Source organism: Centruroides sculpturatus, unplaced genomic scaffold (genome assembly GCF_000671375.1).
Source record: "Centruroides sculpturatus isolate CEXI.00-Female unplaced genomic scaffold, Cexi_2.0 scaffold95, whole genome shotgun sequence".
Lineage (NCBI taxonomy): Eukaryota > Metazoa > Arthropoda > Arachnida > Scorpiones > Buthidae > Centruroides > Centruroides sculpturatus.
In genome coordinates this window covers 39,446-57,440 of record NW_019384621.1, presented here as the reverse complement: position 1 = coordinate 57,440, position 17,995 = coordinate 39,446, and the positions used below count along the sequence as shown (strand labels likewise).

Sequence of the window (17,995 nt, the reverse complement as noted above, 5' to 3'; positions counted from 1 at the left end):
GAGTAAAATTTGGATTATTTTTTTGTGCTGCTAAATCAAGCTTTGCTCAACAATGAAGTTCAATAAATCAGTTGAAAAAATTCTTCAAAAATTTCCATTAGAGGGATTACAAGGTAAAAGTACAGTTTATTGTAGGTATTCTTGGATGGAATCATCATAGATTGGGGAATTCATTTTTGTAGATTGGGTCAGACTTTTCCATTTGGGAAGTAAGCTTGAATCACATTACAATGTAGCTGTATTTAAAGTGCAAGAGAAAGTGGTAATTGCATTGAATAAATTCAATTAGTGATTCCATTGTGTGGAAGCAGGAAATTACAAAGCTTTTACAAAGCTAACAGAATTACAAAAAAAGAGTATAACATGAGTTTCAAGCCTGATGAAATTTCAGCTGCTATCAAGGAACATCTGCTAGGACTGAACACAAGTCTGGAGAATATTTTCCCCCTATCAACAGTATCAAAGCATGGGTAATGAACCCTTTTACAGTGAAAGTAGAATCCAAGACAGAATTGTTGGATTCAGATATTGAGTCTATAGTTGAACTGTTGTGTGATATGGCACTCAAAGACATCTTCAACAGAATACTACTGATGGATTTTTGGCTGTCTTGTTGTCAGGAATACCTAGTTTTAGAAGAAAAAGTGATAAAATTTCTGATGTTTTTTGTCACAATCTATAAGTGTGAAGCAGGATTTTCAACATTACTTTTCTTAAAAAATAAATATAGAAATCAATTGGAAGTTGAACCGGGTCTAAGAATAAAGCTATCATTTTTTTTCTCTAAATCTGAAGATTCTAGTTAACAAGAAACAGCATCACTCTTGTCATTAATAAAATATTTGGTTTTAGTTTCAGTTGTTTACATTTGTGTACAAGTAAATGATTCTTTATTATAATATATGAAAACTGTATGGACATTCAAATCTGTTTTATTTTACCTATAGGCCAGTATAGGTGATAAAAGTTTTAGTGGGTCATGAATGAGAAGTATAAAAATAACCAGACCACAGAAAAGAAAGTTTGAGAAACCCTGATTTAAATGAAGCCATCGCTAAAAGTATAGGCTATTTAATTCAAATGCTAATTGGTTATTAATAGAAAACTCTCTACTGTAAAGAAGTAGTCTAAAGAGGTGCACATAATAATTGAACAAATAATGATAGAAAGGAATATGAAATATACTGACTTGCGGCAGTTTCATTAAAAATGTTGCAAATTAATATATTTGACATTATTGTTCAACATTATTTCAACATTATTGTTCTTTATATTGGGCTAATTATCCTTCTCTATTATTTTTTTTAAACTTTCAAATCACAACAATTTATAAAAATGCATGATGTTAAGCACTTTAAATGAATCATTATTATTATAAATTTAATAATAATTCTTAAATACTTTTATAAATTTTTATTATAATTGTTAAAATATATTTTTTGTTATTTCCTAGTGATACTGCTGAGCATGGAGAAGCTCCTATATTCTTGAAAAGACTTATTGATATTGAAGCTTTAGAAGGAAGTTCTGCTAAATTTACAGCATGTATTACTGGAATTCCTAAGCCACTTGTTAAATGGTACTTTTTTGCATTTTATTTTTATTTTTAAATTAAATTTTTTTTTAAATTTTATATTACTGTAAAACAGAATTTTTTCAACCATTAAAATTACTTAAACCATTAGAATTACTTAAAAATTGAATGTTTTAAAATTTATTAGTAGTTCATTTTTAATAATATTTATGATGCTTTATCATTATTATTTATCATTATTAAGAATATAATTATTAAATTTTTTTAAAAATATAAATAGTTATTACTAATACATTGAATAACTTGTGGATTTATAAATAATAAATATACGTTTCTACTAACTTAAACCAATTATCTATGTTAGGGCTTATCACACCAGCAGTGGATATGAACACAAAATTTATTATATATTTAAGTTTACAAAACAAAGAGATTTAACAACAATAATTAAAACTAACATGTATATAATACACCAAAAATGTATTTCAGACTTTAAAATAGTTCTTCTTCAGTTGGTGTTTCAATTAAACTCTCAAGATAAAGAAAACATAAAAGTTATATTAAATGCTGAAATAACGATGAAGACATCATAATTAAGATACTGGTGTTATATCACAAGTGCTGTACAATAAATTCTGTTATTTTGTTTTTTTTTAATAACCAAGTTAACCATAGAGAGTTCTACACACAATTAATTATAATCAGTTATAGACCACTTTAAGTATTAAACAATAAAGTAATGGATACAATATTTATAATTGATGCCTCTGAAGGATTGACTGAAACCAGGGCTGGCCTGTTTATATAGGCGAACTAGGAGATGGCCTAGGGCGGAGGTAGCGAACCTATGGCACGCGTGCCCAAAGTAGCACGTAAGGAGAAATCATCTGGCATGTAATGTATCATACGATTTCTGTCTTTTTCAATCATCTTTTTGGTTTATCACCTGATAATCCCTTTTTTCAATCAGCTTTTTTACATTTATTCTAATTAAAGCGTATTCGTTTTAATTTCTTTAAATATCTTTATTCGAAGTCTGAAACTTTGGCATGCATAAACATATTTAAAGCTAAGTATGCTTACAATATGGACGCGAACAGAAAAAGGTTTGCCATCCCTGGCCTAGGGTGCTTGAATTCAGGGGGCAGCATGGCAAAAGTACATGCATAAATTACAATAAATAATGAAAAAAATAAATGTTTTTTGATCACAATCCTTTCTCATGTGTTGACCCGCAAGTTGCCATTTTGAATGTAGCACCGTAGTCTCATGATCGCAATATTTTGTGCTGCATATTGAATAAAAACAATTTAACAATATAAAACACCAATGTAAAATAGATACTCTATTTTACATTGGTGTTTTATATTGTTGCGAATTTTTTTTAAAAGGGCGATGTCAAAGTCATTTGCCTAAGGTATTTGCTGACTTTGCTCAGGCCAGCAGTGATTGAAACATTACACCAAATGAAAAAAATATTAATATGCACTTTTACAATCAAATCCTGGAGAAATAGTGATTACAGTACAGCAATTTGCATATTTATACACCATTTTACATAATCAATTTTATGTCATTAATTAATCTTTATTTTTACTAATATAATCATGCCAATATTCATTTATTTTTACACCCAAATTATCATAAATTTTTTTTTTTTTAACTTTTAAAATTTCAGTATGTTCATAATATTTATGTTTATTAATACTTGTTTCAAATTTTATGGCTTTTATTAAATTTTTTTTCTATTTCACATCCATTTAAATTACAGTGTTTTGCTACAGCTGAAGTTTGTATATTATATTTTATTGCATTAATATGTTCTTTTAAGACAAAAATTATTGTACAGCACTTGTAATATAACATCAGTATCTTAATAGTGATGTCTTCATTGTTATTTTGGCCTTTTAATATAACTTTTATGTATATTTTATCTTGAGAGTTTAATTGAAACACCAACTGAAGAAAAACTATTTTAAAGTCTGAAATACATTTTTGGTGTATTATATACATGTTAGTTTTAATTATTGTTGTAAAATCTCTTCATTTTTAAACTTAAATGTATAATAAATTTTGTGTTCATATCCATTGGTGTGACAAGTCCTAACAGAAATAACTGATTTAAGTTAGTAGAAATGTTCAATGAAATTAAGTGCAAAAAGCAAAAAACAATAAATATACAATGGTACTTCGGTATACGTCTGCTTTAGAATACGTCCAATTCGGAATACATCCTGTTTGGACGAAACAAATTTTGCTCGGTATACGACTTTTGTTCAGTATACGACTTAATTCAATTATATGCACCATCTACAAACAAGTAGCACTATCGGTGTACTAGGCCAGACTAGACGTTTGCGGTGCCACAGTCTATAACTGTGTTAAATTTCTTCTGATTTTAATTTGTAAGTAAAATTTTACTATTTTTATTAATCATGAATTGCAAAAAGGCAAATGAAAAGCAACAGAAAACTAAAAAAATGACTATAATCACAATGGAACTGATAAAAGAGACTGTTGAGAAATATGAAGGTGGCATGTGTGTTCGAGATTTAACTGTTGCATACCGTATTCCGAGAACGACGATATCAACAATCGTGAAAAATAAAGACATTATTAAATCTGCTAAAGTTGTGAAAGGGGTTAAATCAATTTCTAAACAGAGATCGAAGACATTAGATCATGTGAGAAATTGCTTTTGCTTTGGATAACTGAAAAACAGTGTGCTGGCAACAGCATATCAGAAGCAATTATTTGCGAGAAAGCTAAAAAGATACATGCTGATCTCATGAAAAATCAAGCAGGAACTAGCCAGGAAAGCGAGATGTTTAAAGCCAGCCATTTTTTTTTACATGAGAATGGATTAATCATTTTTACATTACTTTTTATGGGAAAAGTTGGTTCGGTATACGTCCTATTCGGTATAAGTCCAAACATCAGGAACAGATTAAGGTCGTATACCGAGGTTCCACTGTACTTTAAAAATTAAACAATATTTAAGATAATAAGTTTCTAATGTTTTTATTTGTTTATTTCCTTTTTAACTCACTTGAAGATAATTTAATTAAATAAATCCTAATGTTTAAAGAGTTTCTAAGTATGATTTAATTTGAAAATCCTTTAATATCATTATATTATAAATTCATAAATGTCAAATTAAGAGATTTAATATATAGTTTGAAATATTATATATTTCCTAATATAAAATTTTATTCTGAATCAATTATGTTCTATTGCAATTTTCTACTACATCAGTTTACAAGGTCTGTTCAAAAAGTATCGGACCTTTGGTCGGCAAAAGTAAATTTATTGACTTTGAGGAACAAAACCCTAATCCCCTTCAAAGTAGTCTCCTTGGTAATGTATACACTTCTCCCAGCGTTTCTGCCATTGCTGGAAACACTGCTGGAACGCATCTTTTGGAATGGTTATCAGCTGGTCCGTCGCATTTCGCACGATGTCTTCTCTCGACTAAATTTGGGTTCCTTTTAGCGGCATTTTCAGCTTGAGAAATAGCCAAAGGTCACACGGAGCCATGTGGAGAGAATACGGAGCGTGACGAACCACAGGAGTATTGTGTTTGGCGACGAAAGCCCGAATCAGATGCGCAGAATGGGCGGATGCGTTATCACGATGGAGCTGCCAAGTTTTGATCGACCACAGATCCCATCGTTTGCATCGCACTGTATCGGAAAGACGACGAAGGACCTCCTGGTAGTACTCCTTTGCGATGGTTTGGCCTTGTGGTGCGTACTCACGACACACCACCCCACGAGAGTCGAAAAAACTGTCAACATGACCTTTGATATTGCTGCGGACCTGCCGCGCTTTTTTTGGCCTCGAGGATCGTCCCCGAAAGCCTGCTGAATCTTGCGAATGGTTTACACTCGGGTATCGCCAAGGTTTTTGGCAAAATTTGATGTAATATCGCTGCTCACGTTGTTCAGTCATTTTCCAGCTTAGTGAAATCCGACGAGAGCGCACTACATGACCTCACTCATACGCCGATTGCCAACGACTGACGCTTTCTGCAGGCGGGAAAAAATTCAGGGCTGTGCATGACTGTCCCCTCCACAACTCCACCGAAGGAGGCCTCTCTCGCATCATTGGTTTACGCGGAAAAAAATAAGGTCTGATACTTTTTGAACAGACCTTGTATTATCTGAAAAAGTATTTTTTAAATTTATCATAATTTCTGAATTTTATCTTTGCTATTGTTAAACTTTATATTCCTTAAAATATTGCTGGAAATTAATTTAAATTAATTTCCAGCAATATTTTAAGGAATATAAAGTTTAAATTAGTTTCCAGCAATATTTTTATGATAAAAATTTTGAAATATCACATAATCTATAATATAAGAATAATGGATATAACTTTTATTGTCATAGGTTCAAAAGTGGGGAACAGTTGGAACCTTCAAAACATTATACAATGGAACATGAACATAATGGAATTTTACGACTCATTATTTATCAATTAAAACCATCTGATATTGGAGAATATAGAGTATCAGTATCAAATAAATATGGTAGTGATACTTGCACTGCTAATTTGCATTTAGCAGGTATGTAAAATGTGAAGTACAAATTTACTTAAAATTTTTTAATCAATAAAAAAGTATTAAATTTATAAAATAAATAATGATGTAAACAGGATTTTTATACAAAACTATTAAATTTAGGTGTTGATGAATATGTACCTCATGCTGGAGCAACAGAAAGTGAAAAGCAACGAAAAACAGGTATATAATTAGAAAACAAAAATTGATAGATTTATTAAATAATATATAAAAATTGAGCAAATTTTATTTCAGAAATAATTGAATTATTATTTAATACAACCATTCTCAACCTTTTTTTTCAATTTTAGTCCCTTTGAGTTTTTCTTAACTTTCATGGCTTGCTAAATCTACATTCAACTAAGCATGTGAATGAAAAATATTTTTGGTCTATTTTTGATATTTTAATATTTTTGGTTATTTTTATAACTTACAAAATTAATAAAATTTATAGATATAAAATTAATTAAATAAATTTTTAACTTTTTTATAATTTTTCATTTTATGAAATGTTAATATAATATAAAGTCATGTTAATATAAAAAATTATACTAATAGAATAATTATACTTTTTAACAAAGCAAATAGTTGATTATACTATAAAATAGTTATAATAAAAACTTTTTTAAGGTCCACCAAGTCCTTTGCCAGATCCACCTTTTATAATGCGTATGACAGATACATATCTGACCCTTGGATGGCGTCCATCAGTACCATCAGTTCCCAGAGTTCCTGTTACATATGAAGTAGAAATGTGTCAAGAACCAGATGGAAAATGGAATTCTTATAGATCAGGTATAAAATATATTAATAAAGAAGTTCTAAATGTACATATCATCAAGAATTATTAAAATCAGTTACATTATATAATAAGTTATTAAGTTAGTAATAATTCATTTTTTAGTCAGAAACCTTCAATAAATATCTGTATTGAGAATCAAAATTTATGGGGTTTTGTTATTATAAAGTAGAATTAGATAAATGTTAACAACAAATAATTAAGATATGTGAAATCTCATCTTTCTGTTTTCTGTTTGATATTTTTTATTTAGATTGACAGCTTTCCAATACAAGAAAATAGAAATTTATAATAACTCTCTCCACTTTTAAAAGAACAATTAGATTAATTTTATGGATTAAAAAGAGAGAGAATTTGTAAAAATTAAAAGTAAATGATAAAAAAATCATCATAATTTGTAATGTTTTAATGCAGTTCATCATTAAGAATTTCCAAAGTCATGACATTGTATTTATTATATAGAAAAGTAGTAAAAAACATGCCATTTGCATGTTTACAGTTTATAGCTTCTGTAAAATGCAATCTTCATTTAAGTATTAGTCTAACAGCAATAAATTCATTGCTGTTAGACTAATACTTAAATGTTTATTGCTTTTAAAATATAGTATGACTTGAATATTTATAATGTATTATAAATTACATTATCATTATGAACATTAGATACACATATTCTTTTATTTTATATAGCAATTATTAAATACTTCAGAAGATAATGATATTTTTATTAAATTTAATTTATTTAATTAATGTTACATTTAAATTTAATAAATAAAATCATTATCTTAAATTTATTTTACTGAGTTTAATGAGAAATTTTTAAATTCAATATCTGTTCATAATTACTAAAAACTGTAATTTTGATTAATATAGGACTGAAGGACTCAGTTTGTGATATTCGAGGTTTGATTCCTAATCAAGATTACAGATTCAGAATTAGGGTAGAAAACAAGCATGGAATTAGTGATCCTTCACCATATGTAAGTGCATATCGTAGCAAATTAAGACCACCAACTCCTGCAGACTATAAACCTAAAGATTATGAAATTGAACATCCTCCTCTGGATAAGCATGGTAAATATGATTTTTTATTTTCTAACATTTTAGCAGTGGTGTGTTATAGCTTCATGAGCTTCAAGCAAATTTGAATTAGAGGCCCCATGTACAGTGTTGCTTTCAGATATTTTTTAGGGGAATTTTTTGGGGGAAATTTTTCTTATAAAAGATTGGTTTGGGATCATTGAATTCAGTCCAGTAACAAAGGTTTCAACAGTCCACAAATGTCTATTTCATCTAAAACCTGAATCAGGTTAACATTATTCTAAAAAATGGAACATTCAAAGAAGAACATCAATGGAATTCAAAAATTGAAATATGTAACAAAACAGGTGTGCAATTTGATTGAATAAATCACAATGATAAGTCATATATTATTTGCCATGCCTAGGATATTTGTTTCTCATCCTTGTGGTTGATACAAATATTTCATTAAAAACCTCAAGGGCTTCTATCAGTTTGAGGTATTTAAGACCAACTGAAAAAGCACCCTTATAATTGAATCTGTTTATTTAGAAATAAGTTGAAGGCTTACAAAATCACTTTTAAAGTCCTTCCTCTTGGGATGATATTTGTTAAAAATTTGGAGTAGAGGTGAGATGCAATGTCATTGTTGATGATCTCTCATGAAGTTGTTAGACCCAGGTCATTGTTATTGATGACTCTGGAGACATGATATGTGGCAATCGGTAGGTTGAAGATAGAGAAGATATGATATGGGTGGCAGTCAGAGTCAACTGTCTTCTGAAAGATGGAATTTTTAGTTAAATTATACAAACATACATTTTGTATGTTTCCAACACTCACTTAATAATCTAACAAACATTTTCAGCTTGATTTACAAGCCTGCCTCAGGTTAGAAGCTTTCCAAATACAGCTTCTAATCTAAAGCAGTCAGAGTAGAAGCACACAAAAAAGATGTGGTTACTGCCACCATATTCGGGAGAAGAAAATCTGCTGTGTCCTTGAAATGTGGATTTTTATAGAATTTGTCTCAGAATTAAGTTTTCTGATTGGTTCCAACTTCCTCTTATCACTTTCTGTATATAGGTGAAATGAGACCAGATAGAGCTGTACAATTTGACACCACATCTCAACTCCAACCAAGTAATGTTTGGCAAACTTTGGAACTTTTATTCATATTTTAGCATGTTATGTTTTCCCTCCTGACACCTAAGAATTTCAACTATTTTCATGTAACATTCTTTTTACTGCAAAAGTATTTCATTTCTCTGTTTTGTATTTATTTTGTCATTTCTATGATTGCTAGAGTCAAAGTTTGAGTTCTCAGTCAGACATTTGTTAAAATTCCAACATGTGAACTTAGTCTCACTTGGAATCTCACATATATTAGGGTAATTATGAAGTATGTACTTGTTTGTAGTGAAAAGGAAATTGATGTGATTATGTGATCTGCAAACAGAGGGCATACATTGGAGGGAATTAATGTGTGACATTGAGTAACAGGAATTTAAAATATGTAGTGTTAGAATCAGTGTTGCATCTTTTGTTACAATAGATTTTTGTATCCTGATGATATGTTGAAAGACCCAAAAGTATTCAAGATTTAGAAAGACATTTCGTATGTTCTCCAAAAGAGTAGAGAATAACTGTTAAACTACATGTTATTAAATAAATTATTTTTCATTATCAAGAAAGTTATATCCTTATTGTGTTTAAACTAAAAATGGCAAAGAAATACTGAAAATTTCCACATTACACAAATTTAGATATCAAAAACAACTATGATGCAGTATAAAATACACTCTGTATATCATGATGTGCAAAGAACAATAGTTTACATTGCAATATATATGTCAAAATATATATATAAATATATGTTTAAAGAAAACTTAAAAATGATCATCTATATTTATAAAGTTCCTATAATATTATGATTAGTTTAACTGTATATAATTAACTAAAATATATTTTTTTATTTAACAAATTTTCAGCTGCTGCTCCTAGATTCCTTCGTCAAGAAGAAGAAGTAATGTATGGCATTCGAGGACAGCCAGTAAGAATTGAATTTTGGGTTTATGGTCATCCACAGCCTGAAATTTCCTGGCTTTTTAATGGTGTTCAGGTAAAACATCTATTTAGAAATATTGAATTTCAAGTATTGAGTTTATTTCCTGGTTTGTATTAATAATAATGAACTAATTAATTTAAAAGATATAGTCCAGATTAATATTGTAACACATTAATATATTGATAGTATAATAAAACTTTGTAATAAATAATTGAATTTATTATTCTGTAATATATTTTTATAAACTATTTAAAAACAGTTAATTAATGATATTAACTATATGAAGTTATTTGAATTTATTTTATATTATTTTATAACAACACTTTTAAGTTTTGTAATTTTGTGTTAAATTGTTGGTGAAATTATTTCTGTTTTAACAGTATGAAAAATTTTATATTATTATTATTAATATATTTAAAAGTAAATAACATTAAGCAAACATTTTGAATTATTTTATTTAGCATGATTTTATCTTCAATTGTCATTTGTATAACAAAATGACCAATGACATAAGTTATCCAAGTTAATAAGTAACAGTTTGTTTAAGATCTACATTGCTATTTATTAGACAGATGCAATTTTATATAACTCTTCATAAAGTATAACTTCATCAGACTAAATGTTAAAAGTTTAAATCTGTCTAGCTTGTAATAGAACAAAAATATATTCTGTAACAATCCTTTGATAGGATTGTTTAATAGTGAGCTATATATCTGACCTTAATACCAATAGGTTTACCATACAGTAAAGTCTGCTGTCTTGGCTGTAGATGGGAAAACAATAGCTTAATTTAAATTATCTGTGTAAATCATAATGCCTTTAACTGGATTCTAATCTAGCTTCTTTCTGAAAAATACCTTATTCTACTATTATAATAATAATAAATATATAATAAATATAGCTATTACCAATACAACCTCATCTGTGGTATGTTTTTTAATGCATAAATTTGTTCATATGTGATAGAGAAATAGAAGAGTAAAATGTCAAAATTATGAAGATGTGTTTGCTTATGTATAATTCTTGATGAGATGACTATGCACTATTGAGTAACAACATCATGTGAGAACAAAAAAACATAATCCAGCTAAATTGTGTGACTTGTAGAAGAATACACAAATGCATACATCTCAACCTCTCTTTCTTATCTCAATTTACTTATGTGTTGTCTTACAAGTTTGTATCACACTATTCTATTGAGTTATTTTACTTGATGAAAGTGTTTTATCAATAATTATAAATCAATTCTAGAAAAAATCAATTAAAAACATAAAATAAACAAATTATTTAAAAGATCATAAGATGATATGAAAAATTCATCATTTTAAAGATTAGAAATATATATTATTGTATTATATATCTCTCCATTCATGCTTAGACAAATATGTAATCTGTTTAAAAATTACAATTGTATATGAAATTTCTTTCACTTTTTCATTACAGATAACTTTGAGAGAAATATTAAATGTTTAAAGTAATTTTAAAGTATGAAATTGCATTTGAAGAACTGTGTAAAATAAATTAACTTTCAGGAAAATATCTGGAATTTTCAGATTATTTGACATGAATTGATACTCTGCATTAGCAAGGCACACTTTGTAACTATAGATTGTATTGTTATATTATTTGCAAGAAAAAAATTTAAAACAAAGACTGTCATAATTTTTTGAATGTATATACTGAAATTTTTGGCTGATTTATTTATTATATCATGAAAATCATTCAGGTTAAATATCATAATTAAGTTTTTAAATTATAATTTGGTCCAAATATTTTAATTAATTTGTTAATTAATATAAAAATTATATATAATATTTGATCTTTTAGAACTTAATTATAAACATAAATTACAGTTTATATCTCACATCTTTCTTTTAAACAAACATAAATTTCCATTCTTCTGTATGATAGATTGTGCATCATTCTTAAATCCTTTATTTATATAATGAAAAAATAACCAAATTTCAGATATATATTTGCCTCTTTTCTCCCAAAAATCTGTTATTTTAAAAATAATATCTAATAGTCCTTTTATTTTTAAAAATATAAGATATTTTATAATTTATATTAGATGCTTTTGGAATTGCATTTATTTCATCATAAACTAGTGAATTAATAAACATAACAAAATAAATTATAAATATGATTTTATTATAGTTTATAGGAATGATTTAATAGTATCATCATTTCTTATTACTTTAGATCTATTTTCACTATTTTTATTTTAATGTTTGTAGTTTTCAGCTTTCTTCTTCCACTTCATTCTTATCTTTCTTGGATCATTGCTTCCTTCTATCAAACCTTCTTCTTGATGTTTTTTTAAGCATTTCTTCATGATTATTTGTGATATTCTTTCTCTGTCCATTTTTTTAATATGATCACTTCTCTCTTTTCAATATTATACTCTGTCATTCTCACTCATTTTCCTCTGTCCCATCATTTCTCATTTTGTATTTTTTATACACCATATGCACTTTTAAGAAATTTTATCTCCATAGTCTTTATTTACTTTCTTTCCATTTCCCTATAGTTTAAGTTTCTATACTGTATGTTACTATAGGTGTATTGTATTTTCATACAATATTCTCTTGCCCTTAACAGGTAATTCCTTTTTCCATAATATATCCTTGGCACACATAAAAACTCTCTCCTTGTTAGCTTCTTTTAACTATATCTTTCCCAATTCTTCTCCATCCCAATTGAAATAATAAATATAACATTAAAATATAAATTTCCATTTTTATCACCAGATAGTGTATATTGTTACATTATAAAAAATTTCTTAATACATGTTTATCTTCATTTAAAATGAGCAGTTCAGAATAAAGTAATGATGATATAAATTTGAGCCTTTAATCTTGAACTTTAAACTTCTTCCTGATTTAAAGTACAAGGAACAATTCAGCTGAATGTAGTAATCTATTATATTATCCTTAATATTATGATGTAATGAAATACAATGTGAAAGATTCTTACTCACAATTATTAATGTTGATCTTTGGTTTGTTAACAGATGACAGCAGATTTTATCTTTAATTATCCTACACTTGTCTGATTATACAGTAATTCAGACAATATTGTGTTTTAAATTATATTAAAATAATAACTGATTCAAAAGAGATAAGAACAAATATGAAAAAATTATTAATTAATTAGGTATTTGCAAATGTATCAGATTATCAAATATTTACATTGAAAAGTGATAAAAGTAATTCAGATATTTTTAATGCTAATATAACTATTATTAATAATATATAACATTAAATATATATAAATTTAAAATAAAAGCAAAAACAATTTAATTAATTAAATTTTATTTATAGAATTAAAAATAAAATAGTGTTTTAAAATATATTTAAATTATTTCTAAATATGGAAATTTTTGGAAATTTTTTATAAATTTTTTCTCTCTGAACTTTTTTTATTTATTCATAGATTAAATGTTAAAAAAATTAAATTTTTGTTTAATATAGGTTTATATGTTAAATACAGAACTAACTACTGTATTCATACTGATTAAAATTAAAGTAAAATAAAATTCTAATATGATAATTTGATATAAAAATAAAAATACAGTATTTTTAATCTTCATAAATTAATAAAGTATGATTAATCAAATTAATAAATTGTTAGAAATTCAAGATAATTAGAAGTTATAAAATAATTTAGATAATTTAGTTATCAAATGTTAGTTTTCATAATGCTGTAAATTAAAATAAATTTGAAAACATTACTAAAGGAAATAAACTGATATTTAAATTTATAGTTAAAATACTAAAATATATTCTAATTATATAATAGTATTAATACTATGTAAATAATATTATAGTAAAAGATTCTTAAATGTTTAAATATATATATTAGACTTTAAAATTACTTAAATGCAACACTAATTATATTAAAAGACTTATTGATTTGATTAATATTTTTAGTATAATATATGCCTAACTTTTCTGTAACATTGATCAAATATTAGATTTTTATATCAGTTAATGTAAAAATTACATTAACTGATATAAAAATCTAATATTTGTTCATTGTCCTCTGATAATTGAACAAACATATTAACTAAATTATAATTATTTTATATTTGCTTGCACTTATTTAGGCCTATTTTGTAGTATTTCAAACATGGTAAATGCTGTGAATATTAGATATCATATTTTAGTTTTTGTTCATTATTCTAGTTTACAGTAATATTGATAAATGTCATGTATATTTAATTTTTAATGCATACATATTAGTTTTGTGCATTGATATTAATGGAAAAATGAATATAGAGAAATTAATAGTTGTAAGCTTCTAGCCTCTAAAACATTAATTTAATAATTATCTCATTTAACCAGATGGTAGAGATATGAGGCATATCAAACTGCAATGGAGCCTAAGTAATCAAGATCACATTGAGAAAAGACTTTTATTAGCAGAATGCATTTCAGTCTTCAAGGGACCCTCCTCAGCCATAACTATATAAATATAGATACCTGCAATATTTAATATAATAATAACAGGTTACATGGTTACACTATAACTGTTCATACTTCCATTTAATTACAATTTCTCTATCATGTTTAGTTGTTATTTTTGGCCTACTTGATTGTTTTGCTGGGTTTGTGATGATTTCATTGTCTTCATGTATTAGTTTCAAACATTTTGAAAGAGGTGATTATGATATATTTAGATTTTTGTCATCAATATCTTTTATTGACTAACTCAATCACCTTTTTTCAGAAATCTTAATTTTTTATTCCCTTGTTAGCTGCTTAGATTTGCCCATAATGCAGTAAGAACCATAATAGCAAGTGTTCAACACAAAATTACTAAACAAAATACAAAAAGTAATTGTGTATTATTGAGTTTCTAAATTTATGAAACAAGTATGGTTTGTATAATGAATATTTTTATGATTAAAATAAATGTTTTGAATTAAAACTTTTGATGCATTTTGTAACTTATTTATTTGTTTAATAAGGAAATAAATATAATGTTAGATTTCTGTATGTATAAGTAGTATTTTGCTTGTAATTATCAATACAGTGGATCCTCACTTAACAAGCATAATTTGTTCCAGAATCTTACTCGTAATACAAAACACTCATTAAGTGAAACAATTTTCCCCATATAAATTAATATAAAATACAATAATGCACTCCATGCTGCAGAAAAATACTCAAATATTTTATGTATAATGTTTATTCAAAGAAAATTATACAATATAATGTGGAAATAAATCAACCTGGAATGCGAATTCAATTTGCAGAAAACAAAAAGAAAATCAAAATTTAATTTGAAATTAGTCATTAAATTTAATAAGAGATAGCAGCATAACTGCCTACCTCTTGTCAAATTATTTAATTTCTAATATTTAATTATAGCCTTTACATAGCCCAAGAATTTGGCATATCATTTGGCATGTTTATTATATAACAGGTTATTGTTGTTGATGTTTATATGTAATATGTCTGAACACAAGTTTGGGAAAATGTATGATCATAAGTAACACTAAGATGCTAGCAGAATGAGTGCTAAACACAGACTGATGTAGTATGCACACTATCCAGAACTTCCCCTCTCCATGTCACTCGTTAAGTGAGTCATTTTTTACAATTTGTTTTGCTCATTATGCAAATTACTCATTATGAGAGGTGTTCATTAAGCGAGGTTCCACTGTACTATAATTTTAATGACAAAGTTTCTAAACTTTTGAAAAGGAGTTGTATGATAGGTCTATATTTAATCAGAATTTTATAACTATAAAATTTAAATTGTAAATATAAAATGGGATATGTTATACTAAAAATATTTAAAATAAATATATTTTCTTTTTACTGTTACCTATGATAATTATAATAAATAATAATAAATGCCTAACTAACTAATTGTAAATATATAGAGAAAATGTTTTTAAAAACATTTTTCTGTATTTATATAGAATTATAAATTATAGATATTAATCTCACAATTATAGAAATTAACTACAGTGGTACCTCAGGATACGAAATTAATCCGTTCCGAAACTGAGATCGTATCATGAAAATGTCGTAAGGTGGATCATCTTTTCCCATACAATTACATGTAAAACCAAATAATTCGTTCCAACGCGAAAAACATACTCAAATTAAAGCCAAGTAATACATTAAAAAAAATAACTGTAGTAAGAAAAACAAATGAAAAATGCGAACTAATGTAACGTCGTATGGTGAGTTTTTGTTCGTATCGTGGAGCAAAAATATGTTCGAATTTCATGTCGTATCCTGAAAATTTCGTATGCTGGGGCGTTCGTAACCTGNGAAAAACAAATGAAAAATGCGAACTAATGTAACGTCGTATGGTGAGTTTTTGTTCGTATCGTGGAGCAAAAATATGTTCGAATTTCATGTCGTATCCTGAAAATTTCGTATGCTGGGGCGTTCGTAACCTGAGGTACCACTGTATTAGATATATTTAAATAACTAATCCATGTATATGTTTCTTTAATTTTGTTAGTTAAATGTTTGAAATGTAATTTCTAAAATTATATAATTTATTAATTCAATGTTCTTATTCACATATATTAATAGCAATTTTTCAATTAATTTTGTGACTCAATTTTGAGTTTTTATCAAATTTTTGCAAAACAATTTAAATATGATTGCAATCATTATACAAAATTTTACATATAATTAATTTAAAAGATCTGATAGATTAAAAAAGTAACTGTTTTCTTGTGGATATTGGATGTATTTAAATTTCTTTATTTCGAAATGTATATTTGTTTTTACTAAAAATTCCCATTTGTAAGATCTATTGTAAAATCTATTGTAAAACAAGTAAACATGTATAATAAATATATAAAGGTGAGAAAAGCTTTATCCAAAAATCTAGATTAATCTTTTTATTTTAGATACATGAAAAATAAATATGCAGTACTAACACTTGAATGTGAAGGTACAAGACAGTGTTTTTTTTTATTTGCAGATAAATTACTTTTGAAACCATTCCATTTTTTAGATTTTCAGGCAAAAACAATAAAATCTCAAAGATGAAGAACGAGAACAGATTTAAAAGTATTTGAAATGTTCTCACCATTATGTTTAGTCTGCATAAACTTAGAGAGTTTAAATTTTAAATGTGTGTATGTCACATTTGAATATCCATAAGTCCACATGTATAGAACAAATAAATAACAAACACCATAGAATAATTAAATAAACTATATTCTCCATGCTGATAATTATAGTCGACCCCCTATAACACTGTTGATAATTCCATTTTATATGAAATTCATGTTGTACAAGTCACTTAGATTTTACAAATACATGAGCCATTCACAGCCCGGCACATTTGTAAAATCTAAGTGACTTGTACAACATGGATTTCATATAAAACGGAATTATCTACAGTGTTATAGGGGGTTTGACTTATATATGAAATAAACAAAACTGTCTTTCAACATTAATAATGATGAAATTTAGCACTTTAATGTTAATAGAGTTATCACTTTAGCACTTTAATGTTAATAGAGTTATCACTTTAGCAATATTAAAACAAATACTTTCAATGTTGCATAGACATTTTTCTCAGGTAAATTAGAACATTTTAAAATTACCATTGTAAAATTCGATTGGCACAATTAAATTTCTAAATATCAAAAATTTGAGTAAATATTAATTGAAATTGAAAATACAGCGATTTTTAAAACTGGATAAAAGAATGATAAAAATAATAAATAAAGTAAATTCCAAAAAATTAGGAATAAAATGTAATAGTGATGGTACTTGTGAATAAAAATAAAAACAATGGTATATATGTTACAGTCAAAACCCGTTTTTAGTTAGAATGCGTTTTAACTAGTTGAAACTAGTTTATACTGAATGTCTTTGTTAATACCTGTTTCGTCTAGTTGAAACTAGTTTATACTGAATGTCTTTGTTAAAACCCGTTTTGTCTAGTTAAAACTAGTTTTAACTCAAATTCATTTTTGACTAGCAGTAAATTCTAGTTTTAACTAGACAAAACGGGTTTTAACAAAGACAT

At 26.7% G+C, this 17,995-nt stretch overlaps 1 protein-coding gene across 1 annotated transcript in view; it reads left to right on the top strand.

Moving 5' to 3' along the window:
• The window catches only part of LOC111625482 (muscle M-line assembly protein unc-89-like), a 230,921-nt gene extending 216,566 nt beyond the window's left edge, over positions 1-14,355 (top strand). The window contains exons 51-57 of the mRNA XM_023368634.1: positions 1,454-1,579; positions 5,926-6,101; positions 6,219-6,278; positions 6,726-6,890; positions 7,765-7,965; positions 9,903-10,033; positions 14,326-14,355. Coding sequence (XP_023224402.1) covers positions 1,454-1,579; positions 5,926-6,101; positions 6,219-6,278; positions 6,726-6,890; positions 7,765-7,965; positions 9,903-10,033; positions 14,326-14,340 — 874 coding nt within the window. The 3' untranslated portion in view covers positions 14,341-14,355. The remainder of the gene's footprint in view (positions 1-1,453; positions 1,580-5,925; positions 6,102-6,218; positions 6,279-6,725; positions 6,891-7,764; positions 7,966-9,902; positions 10,034-14,325) is intronic.
• Positions 14,356-17,995: the final 3,640 nt, after the last annotated feature.